This window comes from Symphalangus syndactylus, chromosome 8 (genome assembly GCF_028878055.3).
Source record: "Symphalangus syndactylus isolate Jambi chromosome 8, NHGRI_mSymSyn1-v2.1_pri, whole genome shotgun sequence".
Classification (NCBI taxonomy): domain Eukaryota; kingdom Metazoa; phylum Chordata; class Mammalia; order Primates; family Hylobatidae; genus Symphalangus; species Symphalangus syndactylus.
Window position 1 is genome coordinate 52,890,435 of NC_072430.2, and position 12,326 is coordinate 52,902,760.

At 40.9% G+C, this 12,326-nt stretch overlaps 1 protein-coding gene across 2 annotated transcripts in view; it reads left to right on the plus strand.

The window, feature by feature from the left end:
• Positions 1–12,326, plus strand: part of ESR2 (estrogen receptor 2) — a 78,974-nt gene that overhangs the window by 15,369 nt on the left and 51,279 nt on the right. For both annotated transcript variants that reach the window (XM_055289135.2, XM_063644520.1), the window contains 2 exons: positions 5,119–5,570; positions 8,323–8,495. In XM_055289135.2, coding sequence (XP_055145110.1) covers positions 5,209–5,570; positions 8,323–8,495 — 535 coding nt within the window. In that variant the 5' untranslated portion in view covers positions 5,119–5,208. The remainder of the gene's footprint in view (positions 1–5,118; positions 5,571–8,322; positions 8,496–12,326) is intronic.

A 12,326-nucleotide genomic window follows, 5' to 3' on the forward strand; every position in this document is an offset into this window, starting at 1 on the left:
CATGCATGATCCCATGTGTACAAAAAGCTTTCTGGCTGAATTCAGATGTGACCTGAGAGGGCCAAACACGGGTGTGTGCTGGGAGAGTGAGAGAGAAATCTCTGGACAGAAAACAAGGGCTGTTCACCACCCAAGATATGGACCAACTATTTTAGGTTATGGTGACTAAAGAAAATTGACATGCAAATAAATGAATAATTCTTAGAATCAGGATGTCTGGGTACTGGTTCTTTGGTTGGCCAGGTGAAATTCCATGCCAGGCTCAACAATTAAACTCTTTAGAGACAATTTTTTCATGTTGTACCAGAACATTGTACTGAGGCCATGTTTGAACATTCAATCGATGTGTTGGGAAAACTCTGCCCTACGATGTTAAAGAAATTAAATCTTTTGGGGAGTCTTTCCTTTGACCAGTTTATATCCCTGTTTTAGAGGAGAGCTTCTCAACCAGAATGGGTTTGTTGACTTATTTTTACAGACCTCTGGTAGAAAGGACCCTTTTTTTTTGCTACCTGTTCTCTTGTCTCAGAGAACTATTACAATGGTGTAAGTTCACCATTTCTTCCCCTTATTATGGCTCTGCTTAGGAAGAAAAACTCTTTGCATTGGCTACCAAGTACCTAACTATTCAAGATGTCACTGACAAAGAGCAAATCTGTGAATCATGTGAATCTGATATATCTGAAATATATCCAAACAAAAAGCACCTAGCCTTTTAATGACTCTCCAGAAGTCAGTTCTCTAACTTTAATTATCATCCTTCTGGGGATATGTGGAAATTCTACAGAAGTTGATTGGTGATATGTTGAGATGTGAGATCTATATTTTCTAAGCAAAGTTGCCGTGCACCTGATTGATTGGCTAGGTGCATCCTGGCATTTGTCATTTGTTGGTGGGGTCTGATAGTTGGTTTCACCACTGCTGGGTACCCAAAGTCATCATATCCATAGAGACAGAATGTAGGCTAGTGGTTGCCAGGGGCTGGGGGAAGGGAGGAGTGGGGAATTTGTTTAACGGAGAGTTTTAGTTTTGCAAGATGAAATGAGTTCTAGAGATTGGTTGCACAACAATGTGAATATCCTTAACACTACTGAACTTTATACTTAGAAATGGCTAAGATGGTAAGTTTTATGTTACATGTATTTTAACACAATTAAAAAAAAAAAAAAAAAAAACTTGGGGCCAGGCACGGTGACTCACACCGGTAATCCCAGCACTTTGGGAGGCTGAGGCGGGCGAATCACTTGAGGTCAGGAGTTCAAGACCAGCCTGGCCAACATGGTGAAACCCTGTCTCTATTAAAAATACAAAAATTAGCCTGGCCTAATTGTGCATGCTTATAATCCCAGCTACTTGTGAGGTTGAGGCAGGGGAATCGCCTCAAACCCTGGAGGCAGATGTTGCAATGAGCCGAGATCACACCACTGCACTCCAGCCTGGGTGACAGAGTGAGATTTCATTTCAAAACAAAAAACCACTTTAGAAACTGCTAGTTTTGGCAATAGTTATCATTATATGTTTTATCCTGCATATTTTCTGTTAAGAATAAGGAATTGTTTATGTTGATCAGGAATCTAATTAAAATACAAAATTCTGGCTGGTGGCTCTCTCTTGTAATCCCAGCACTTTGGGAGGCCAAGGCGGGTGGATCATTTGAGATCAGAAATTCAAGACCAGGCTGGCCAACATGGTGAAACCCCATCTCTACTAAAAATACAAAAAATTAGCTGGGCGTGGTGGTAGGCACCTGTAATCCCAGCTACTAGGGAGGCTGAGGCAGGAGAATCACTTGAAGTCAAGAGGCAGAGGTTGCAGTGAGCCAAGATTGTACCACTGCACTCCAGCCTGGGTGACACAGCGAAACTCCATCTAGAAAAAAAAAGAAATATAAAATTCCATACTCATGATTATTAATTACATATAGTATTAAAAAAAAACCCAAACACCAAACCTTCCTTGATCCTATATCCTTCTCCAGCTACCATTCTCTCTCCTCTCCTTGGTCCAATCTTTTGATTTACAATGTTGGTTGGAAGTGGTACCACTTTGGTGTTAGTTCCTTATCATTTTACCTGGTCTGTCTTGCCTCCCTGCCTGGTACATTAGCTCCCTGAAGGCAGGGTGTGTGTCCCAGAACTCCTTGAAGTCCCTTTTCTCAGCACAGTACCATGCCTACTGCAGCACCCCCCATCTTTAATGTCCTTGACTTGGTGAAATACTACATTTTGAACACATTTTCTCATATTATTTCCTTATAACAGATATTTATTGAGTTTCAGTGGAAGGTGAATAAGAAATAGCACTTGCCTTCAAGGAGCTAAAAATCTGATTTTCCTTTTTTTTTTTTTTTTTTTGAGACAGAGTCTCACTCTGTCGCCTGGGCTGTAGTGCAGTGGCACGATCTCAGCTTACTGCGACCTCCGCCTCCCGGGTTCAGTGATTCTCATGTCTTAGCCTCTCGAGTAGCTGGGACTACAGGCATGCATCACCATGCCTGGCTAACTTTTGTATTTTTAGTGGAGATGTTTCACCATTTTGGCTAGGCTGGTCTCAAACTCCTGATCTCAAGTGATCCGCCCACCTCGGCCTCCCAAAGTGCTGAGATTACAGGCATTGATTTTACTTCTTACTCTCCTATGCAACTCTATCATTTTGAAGAAGGATTCAAGGTAGTTATAAGAAGGATTAGGTTTGTATGTAAGTGATTAAAGGGGTGCTATGAGCAAAAAAAGTGTGAAGGTATAACAAGCCAACCACCTCATAATGCACTTTGTATGTTTCTTAATGGACATAGCAGGTTTTCTGTAAAAAAAAATAGCAGGAGATTCGCGTGGAATGATGGGTTGAGGCAACATAGTGGCATCCCTTGAATGCTTGAAGAATGTGACTTAGAGTTTGGTGGGAAGCAGAGAGCTGGGTTTTAGGAATGTGTATCTGACAACTCTATGGATCTAGAGGAGGAGCTAACTGGGGATGAGGAGCAGTAAGAAGCCTGTTACAGATGCATTGATAAGAAGTAATGAGAGCTGGCCAGGCACGGTGGCTCACGCCTGTAATCCCAGCACTTTGGGAGGCTGAGGCGGGCAAATCACAAGGTCAGGATTTCGAGACCAGCCTGGCTAACATGGTGAAACACTGTCTCTACTAAAAATACAAAAAATTAGCTGGGCGTGGTGGCGGGTGCCTGTAATCCCAGCTACTCGGGAGGCTGAGGCAGAAGAAACGCTTGAACCTGGAAGGCAGAGGTTGCAGTGAGCCGAGATCGTGCCACTGCACTCCAGCCTGGGTGACAGTGCGAGACTCCATCTCAAAAAAAAAAAAAAAAAAAGTAATGAGATAATGAGAGCTTACTTCAAGATGGCAGCAAAAGACAGTGGAAAAAAGGCACTGGGGAAAAAAAACCAACGTGCCTTGGTGATTAAAGTTAACTGAGTCAAGGGGAGAAGTCAAAGGTAACTATGATGGGCTTTTTCTATTAACACAAATAGGAAATGAGTGGTTTTGGGAAAGAAGGTGATGAATTACACCTCAAATATTGTATTGTCAATTACTGTGGCCAGGCATGGTAGCTCACGACTGTAATCCCAGCACTTGGGGAGGCCGAAATAGGCAGATCACTTGAGGCCAGGAGTTCGAGACCAGCCTGGCCAACATGGTGAAACCCTGTCTCTATTAAAAATATAAAAATTGGTGTGGTGGTGTGTGCCTGTAATCCCATCTACTCAGGAGGCTGAGACATGATAATTGCTTGAACCTGGGAGGCAGAGGTTGCAGTGAGCTGATATGGCGCCATTGCACTACAGTCTAGGCAACAAGAGTGAAACTCCATCTCAAAAAAAAAAAAAAAAAAAAAAAGATTTGCCTGTAATGAGCCAGCACCCCCAGCCCTGTGCTCACTTTACATACAAAAATTCTGTTGTTTACTGTAGAGCATAAATTGAAGGGCACATTCAAAACTGATAGGCCATGCACGACGACTTATGCCTGTAATCCCTGCACTTTGGGAGACCGAGGCAGGTGGACCACTTGAGATCAGGAGTTCAAGACCAGCCTTGCCAACATGGTGAAACCCCATCCCTACTGAAAAATACAACATATTAGCCAGTCACGGTGGTGCACACCGGTAGTCTCAGCTACTCATGAGGCTGAGGCAGGAGAATTGCTAGAACCTGGGAGGCAGAAGGTTTCAGTGAGCCGAGATCGTGCCACTGTACTCCAGCCTGGGTGACAGAGTGAGACCCTGTCTCAAAAACAAAGACAAAACCAAAACAAAACTGAGAAGGAACAGATTGATGTGACACAGTTACACTGGTCAGTCTCTTCAGCTGATACCCATTGTTTTTTATTATTGGAAATTCATAATGTGTTGTCTTTCTTTTAAAAACTAATTTTTTTCAGAGATGGTCATTTCTCTCTCTTTTTTTTTTTTTTTTTTTTTTTTTTTGGAGACAGGGTCTCACTCTATCATCCAGGCTGGAGTGCGGTGGCACGATCTCTGCTCTCTACAACCTCTGCCTCCTGGGCTTGAGAAATCCCACCTCAGCCTCTTGAGTAGCTGGGACAACAGGCACATGCCACCATGCCTGGCTAATTTTTTGTAGAGATGAGGTTTCACCATGTTGCCCAGGCTGGTCTCGAACTCCTGACTTCAAGTACTCCGCCCACCTCAGCCTCCCAAAGTATTGGGATTACAGGTGTGAGCCACTACGCTTGGCCTCATAGTGTATTTTAATATTGGTTGAGACTAGCCTTGCTCATTGATCTTCTCTTTTAGGGTTTACTTGGTTATTCTTGTTGTTTTTCCGTAAGAACTTTCATTTTTATTTAATCCTGTGTTTTTTAGTTTTAAAGACTATTTTATAATAAATTTTCATGATTAAACTCTTGTGCTTAAACTCTTGATTAAACAAACAATGAAGAGATGAATGAAGCAGAAAATGTGAGTTTCATGCCTCACATTCCCACTCCTCTGAGGTTAATATTTTCATATATATTTTTCAGGATGTATTTGTAATCTCATGCAAATGTATATTTTTTAATGAAAATATTAAAATCTTCATAGTTATATACACCTGTAGCTCTAACTAACTTGGCAATATCTTCTGTGTTTCTTTACAGCCATTCTACTTGCTCACGAATCTTTGAGAACATTATAATGACCTTTGTGCCTCTTCTTGCAAGGTGTTTTCTCAGCTGTTATCTGAAGACATGGATATAAAAAACTCACCATCTAGCCTTAATTCTCCTTCCTCCTACAACTGCAGTCAATCCATCTTACCCCTGGAGCATGGCTCCATATACATACCTTCCTCCTATGTAGAGAGCCACCATGAATATCCAGCCATTACATTCTATAGCCCTGCTGTGATGAATTACAGCATTCCCAGCAATGTCACTAACTTGGAAGGTGGGCCTGGTCGGCAGACCACAAGCCCAAATGTGTTGTGGCCAGCACCTGGGCACCTTTCTCCTTTAGCGGTCCATCGCCAGTTATCACATCTGTATGCAGAACCTCAAAAGAGTCCCTGGTGTGAAGCAAGATCACTAGAACACACCTTACCTGTAAACAGGTAAGTCCACTCTTCATTCTGAATTACAGTTGCTGGCCATTTCTCAAATCACTTGATGGTTTAGTGAGAAGGAAATAATATGTTAGACAAGGTCTTTATTTTATTAATTACATAGTTTACTTAGAGCACCCAAAACACAGGATGCCCTGTTCTATTCTGATATTTTAGTTCTCATTAAAAAGTGGTCTGTGTACATCAGTGTTGTGGGGAGAATTTGCTATCATGACTATTGTCTTTATACAGTAAAGACTGAACTTAAGTCACTCTTTTTCTTTTTTTTTTTTTTTTGAGACGGAGTCTCGCTCTGTCGCCCAGGCTGGAGTGCAGCGGCGCAATCTCGGCTCACTGCAAGCTCCGCCTCCCGGGTTCACACCATTCTCCTGCCTCAGCCTCTCCGAGTAGCTGGGACTACAGGTGCCCGCCACCATGCCTGGCTAATTTTTTGTATTTTTAGTAGAGATGGGGTTTCACCATGGTCTCGATCTCCTGACCTCGTGATCTGCGCGCCTCGGCCTCCCAAAGTGCTGGGATTACAAGCGTGAGCCACCGCGCCCGGCCCTTTTTCTTTTTTTGAGACAGGGTCTCGCTCTGTCACTCAGACTGGAGTACAGTGGCTTGATCTCAGCTCACTGCAACCTTCACCTCCTGGGTTCAAGCGATTCTTGTGCCTTAGTCTCCCGAGTAGCTGGGATTACAGGCGTGTGCCACAACACCCAGCTCATTTTTTTTTGTATTTTTAATAGAGACAGGGTTTCACCATGTTGGCCAGGCTGGTCTTGAACTCCTGACCTCAAATGATTCGTCTGCCTTGGCCTCCCAAAGTGCTGGGATTACAGACGTGATGAACCACTGTGCCTGGTCTGAACTTAAGTCACTCTTAATGGAGTTATTTGGATTTGAAAAATGAATTTTTACTTTACTTTCAGTTTTAAAGTCTTCTTATAGTGGAATCACAATTTAATGTTCATGACAAATTGTTTCCAGGATAAAAGTAACTGTGGTAGTATTACAACTTAAATGAAATTCTAGACATGCGAAGCCTGAAAAGACAGATGATTGGTATAACCTTTTTAACCATGAACTAAAATAATAACATTATATAAAGATTGGTGGAAACTATTGAAGTATAGGCTTCAGTTGACATTCCCTGAAGTAAAAAAGGATATGTGTACTCTTTAAATGCAAGGTAACATTATGGATTATTTCCATCTAATTATTAATATTTCTAATGATAATCATAGGTATGAAGGGAAGGGATGGTATAATGAGAAAGGAGAGGGAGAGATAAACATCTAAAACAAAGTACTAAGGGCATATTGGATGTTGAAATTTGTTACTTTCAAATATCATAGAACTTTGAGACGGTAACATTGCACCATTATTTTTCTTCTTTTAAAGACATTTTACTCATTGGTAAAATAAGAGAATATAAACATTGTGGATAACTTTTTTAAAGTAATGGTTTGTTTTTTTTTTCTTCTTTAAAGGAAGACATATTTTGTTTCTGAACGTGAATTATAATCAAAGTTCTGCTAAGTTTTGGGCAAATTAATCCATGACATAATTACCTTCATTTATAAATCAATAATACCTTTACCATACCCTTTCCAAAAGAACCATGCCCTGGCAACATCAGGAACTAGCCAGATGTGTTTTGGGGGCTGCCTGGGGCTCCCTTGTTAGACTCTCCATTTCTTTATGAACCTCCAGCATTGAGCCTCTGCTTCCTTCCAAGCCTTTCTAGGCCAGGCACTTGCTTGTTCTCTCCCTTCTCTTCTCTCTTCTTTTTTCTCTCTCCCTTTCTCTTCTCTTCCCCCCTTTTCTTGTCTCCCATTCATCTCAGGGTAGCTTAAAGTCCATTTGTTATTCCTCTTAAGGTTATTTTTATTTTTTTTTGAGACAGAGTCTCACTCTGTTGCCCAGGCTGGAGTGCAGTGGCTCAATCTTGGCTCACTGCAACCTCTGCCTCCCGGATTCAAGCAATCTTCTGCTTCAGCCTCCAAAGTAGCTGGGATTACAAGTGTGCACCACCATGCCTGGCTAATTTTTGTATTTTTAATAGAGATAGTGTTTCACCTTGTTGACCAAGCTGGTCTCGAACTCCTGGCCTCAGGTGATAACGCCCACCTTGGCCCCCCAGTGTGCTAGGATTACAGGCATGAACCATTGCCCCCGACCTGAAAGTATTTTAAATCTAGACCTTTATCTGAAATTGCAGAGTGTGAGATGTTTGTTCTCCATTTAAATGGGAATCTCAAATGTCTGAAGGGCTGTTTAGCAATGCTGTGGGGAATGACTGATGTTTGGAAGTGGCCGAATGCCTTTGGACCCATCCATGCAGCATGTGTGAACTCTAGTAACTACAGAAGACCAATGCATATTCTGCCTATGATTCAGACCTGTGGGTAAAATTTGATCTGGCCATTCTTTTCATTACACTTAGAGATGTACCCCCAACCCCATGGCTATGACTGGTCTTTTGCAGTGACAAATGCTCATCAACATCACATGGATGGGCATAAACTCACCTACCCACTTTCAAACATTAATCATTCCCCACAGCGTGGCTCTTTGTAGATATGATATCAGTATCAAAAGCTTTGCTGTATCAGATTTCCGGGAATATATTTACCATGAATCCTGGAGGAAAAAGAGATTAAATTAGGCAATGTTCTTGCTATTTTTTTTTTCCTAGAAAGCTCTTCCTTTCCCTTTTATGCTCTGTTCAATGGATATTTTCTTTGCTCCCTAGAGAGACACTGAAAAGGAAGGTTAGTGGGAACCGTTGTACCAGCCCTGTTACTGGTCCAAGTTCAAAGAGGGATGCTCACCTCTGCGCTGTCTGCAGCGATTACGCATCGGGATATCACTATGGAGTCTGGTCGTGTGAAGGATGTAAGGCCTTTTTTAAAAGAAGCATTCAAGGTACAAGATAATTGTTAACTGCTTCTTTAGTTTCCTGCTTTTGCTTTCAAACAATTTTGCAGAGATGACTTGGCAGAAATGTCACCACTGGCCTGTTTGGCACACAAAGTATGTGATGAGCAGTTCAGAGGATCATGTGTGTTTGGAAGTGGGTTGGGTGGTGGGGTGGAATTGCAGATTTCTACCCCAGAACCTGAAGATTATACAGCCAACTCGAACGGGTCTTACCCCTCCTTCACCCACATGGGTGTTGGATAGAAGACATCGAGTTACAACCTTGTAAAGATGTCTCTTGGCAAAAATGTGCTCACAAGGAGTTGCAAAGATTGTTTCTTTCTTTTACTTAAATTTAATATATAGCATGCTTAACAGTCTTGATGGTGGGCTGGCTCCTGAGGAAGAGAGAATAAACACATTTTATGGAAATGGTCAGAAATCAGGAATTCAGCTACAGTGGACTTTGAGAATTGATCTAGACAGATTTCTTCCCCTAGGCTAGGAGGGTCTCAGTTCACAATCCCCTTGTTTTCTGGGCTGGGTTTAGATTATTTCCCTAACTTTCTCTCAATTCCTTCTGGATTTTTTTAAAATCAACTTGTTGATGAAAAGAGTCAAAACTCTGTAAAATATTTGAAGAGATTTATTCTGAGCGAAATATGAGTGACAAATGGCCTGTGACACAGCCCTCAGGAGATCTGAGAACATGTGCCCAAGGTGGTCAGGCCACAACTTGGTCTTATACATTTTAGGGAGACATAAGGCATTAATCAATGCATGTAAGATGTACATTGATTCGGCCTGAAAAGGCAGGACAACTGAAAGCAGGGGCTTCCAAGTCACAGGCAGTTCAAAGATTTTCTGATTGGCAATTGGTTGAAAGAATTATTATCAATAGGAAGCAATGACTGGGTTACAATAAAGGATTGTGGAGACCAAGGTTTTATCATGCAGATGAAGCCTCTAGGTAGCAGGCTTCAGAAAGAATAAATTGTAAATGTTTCTTAGGGGACTTAAAGGGTCTGTTCTATCAGTGATTCCAAAAGGGGAGGGAGGGTATAATGAACCATGTCTGGCTCCCTCGTCCCATCATGGCCTAAACTTATTTTTCAGGTTAACTTTGTAATGCCCTTGGCCAAGAGGATGGACCCATTCAGGTGGTTGAGGGGCCTTAGAATTTTATTTTTTGGTTTATAAACTTCAAGTTGTGCACCCCTGATTTCAAGGCCTGTCAGCCCATCTCCCCGCATGTGTCTTTGTTACACTCCCTCTCCCGTGCCAGCCCTGATTTGCTGAAGTCACTTTTTTGCTTACTTTTGTTTTCTCTATTTGCCCCATAACCTGTCCCTCAATCACTCCCTCTCAGGCAACACCTTATGTTTCCATCTGAAAGCTCCCTTCCTTTTTCTATCAAAGCCTCAATGCTTTGTTCTTTGACAGTTAAGAAAAGCAACTTTGAGGGAATTCATAGTGTGTAAATGGCAAATAGCAATTTACTAAATTAACTCACCCATTGATAACTGTAAGAGGATGTTTTACCTCAAGCAGAGAAATACTGATAGAATCCAGGATATGGCAAGGAGTGAAATGTTGGTAAAGAGTCACCTTCCTACTTGTCCCCTGAAATTCACCCTGTACGAATGGCAGCCTCTTTGTCCTGGATTTTATAATTATTAGCTCTGTGACTTCACCTCCCAGCCTATTTCCTCCTCTGTGAAATGGAGATACTCATAGGGATTTTCTAGAGATGAAATAAGATTGATTATATGAAAACATTTTCAGCGCTCAAGTATTTTATTTGTGACAACCTTAACAGTAGATTATAAGGCCAAGTCCAGTTCCTGGCTATATGATAAGAACAATATAGATTTTCTGAAATTCTGAACTGAATTCTTGATATGATGACTATTTTCTATCTTGCTGAGTTTCTAGGATTTTTACCCCTTAAGAACGTTTGGACCTATTACTACTAACCATATCTTTTAAAAAGAGATCCTTCTATTTTTTTGCTGTTGGGGAAACATCTGTCTGCTCGAAACATCTTTGACCCCTGAGACTACAGCTAATAACAATTGAAAGTAAATTTCCTTTGCTTCTCTGTGTTATTTCTTCCTTCCTGCTGCATCAGACAGGAATGTCAAATTCTAAATGTGCAAAGAGGAAAGAGTTAAAGCTTTTACAGTTGTAGTTGTAGTGCCTAAATGATCCTTTCTTTGCATGCTTCCTGTCTTTGATATAAGTGCATTGCAGTAACTGAAAGTGGCCACTCATTTTTAAAATTGTCTCAAATAGGCCAGGATGGTACAGTATTGAGAAATTACTTGCATGTAACTTTTATTTATTTATTTATTTATTTTTTGGAGACGGAGTCTCACTCTGTCACCCAGGCTGGAGTGCAGTGGCACAATCTCGGCTCACTGCAAGCTCCGCCTCCTGGATTCACACCATTCTCCTGCCTCAGCCTCCCAAGTAGCTGGGATTACAGGAACTGGCCACCACGCCCTGCTAATTTTTTGTATTTTTAGTAGAGATGGGGTTTTGGCATGTTAGCCAGGATGGTCTTGATCTCCTGACCTCGTGATCCGCCCACCTCGGCCTCCCAAAGTGCTGGGATTACAGGTGTGAGCCACTGCACCCAGCCCATTCTTATGTTTTTTATAATTTTAAACTTGTCTTGCTAACTTGATTTATAAGCTAATTGACCATATCTTAGTCATGTACCTGTCCCCTTCACTGTACAAATGCACTGGAAGCTGTGTTGTGCTTGCTGTTCCATTGATACTTTGTTGGCTTCTTCACACAATGAGTTGCTGTCAGAGTGATAAGTGCTGTTGTTTCTCTACTGGGTTATGGAGCACAGAGGAAGGAGGACACAGGGAGAAGGACCTCATCACTTCATCTGGTCCAGATGAAGGCATGGCTTATTTTTCGAGCTTATCCTTTACATTTTGTTCTCTTTCCTATTGGTATTCATTTAACAAATATTTATTGAGCACTGTACCAGGCTCTGGATACAGTGGTGAACAAGACAATAGATTATAGATTCCATGAGGGCAAGGATTTTTGTCCATTTTGTTCACTAGTGGCACTTAACAATTCCTTGAATATGATTTTTCAAAATTAATTGGGCTTATACACAGAGTTCTGTGTCATTTTTCACTTAATATTGTCTTATAAGCATTTCTGTTGTTAAATTTCCAGAGACCCTTTTCACAACTGCACAACTGTGTAATCTATCTTATGATCAGATTTAATTTATTTAACTCTTTATTGTTGAAGACCGTATCAATTATTTTCATTGTTTTAATGCTATGGTTACTTTATTCGTTCATGAAGTTTTGAAAAAAATAATAGTTTCTCTGGATATATTTTTAGAACAAATCTGTGGGGTCAGAGTGGTTTAATGTTTAAAGTTCTTGACAGATGTTTTCAAGTGTTCAAGTCTTAAGAAGGTTGTACAGACTTGCTCTTCTACCAGCAGTGTGAGTGTTGCTTTTACCAACCTCTTGGTAGCATTGCCTCTTAGCAAAGAGAAAAAAACCTTGCTACATTGATAGGTGATATATGGTATCTTTTGGTTTTATTTGTTTCTCTTTATTAGTGAGGTAAATGTTTTCTCATAAATCTATCTGCCATTTGTATTTTCTCTTTTATCTTCTTTATTCAGAGCTTTTGCCCATTTTTATATTGGGTTCTGACATTTGCCTGATAAATTTATTGTGTGCTTTATATATTAACCTATTATTACATGTATGACGAATATTTTTTCCACTTGACTCTGATTTTGATATGCAGAAATATTTAATCTTTAAATAGTCAAATATTACCAACTTT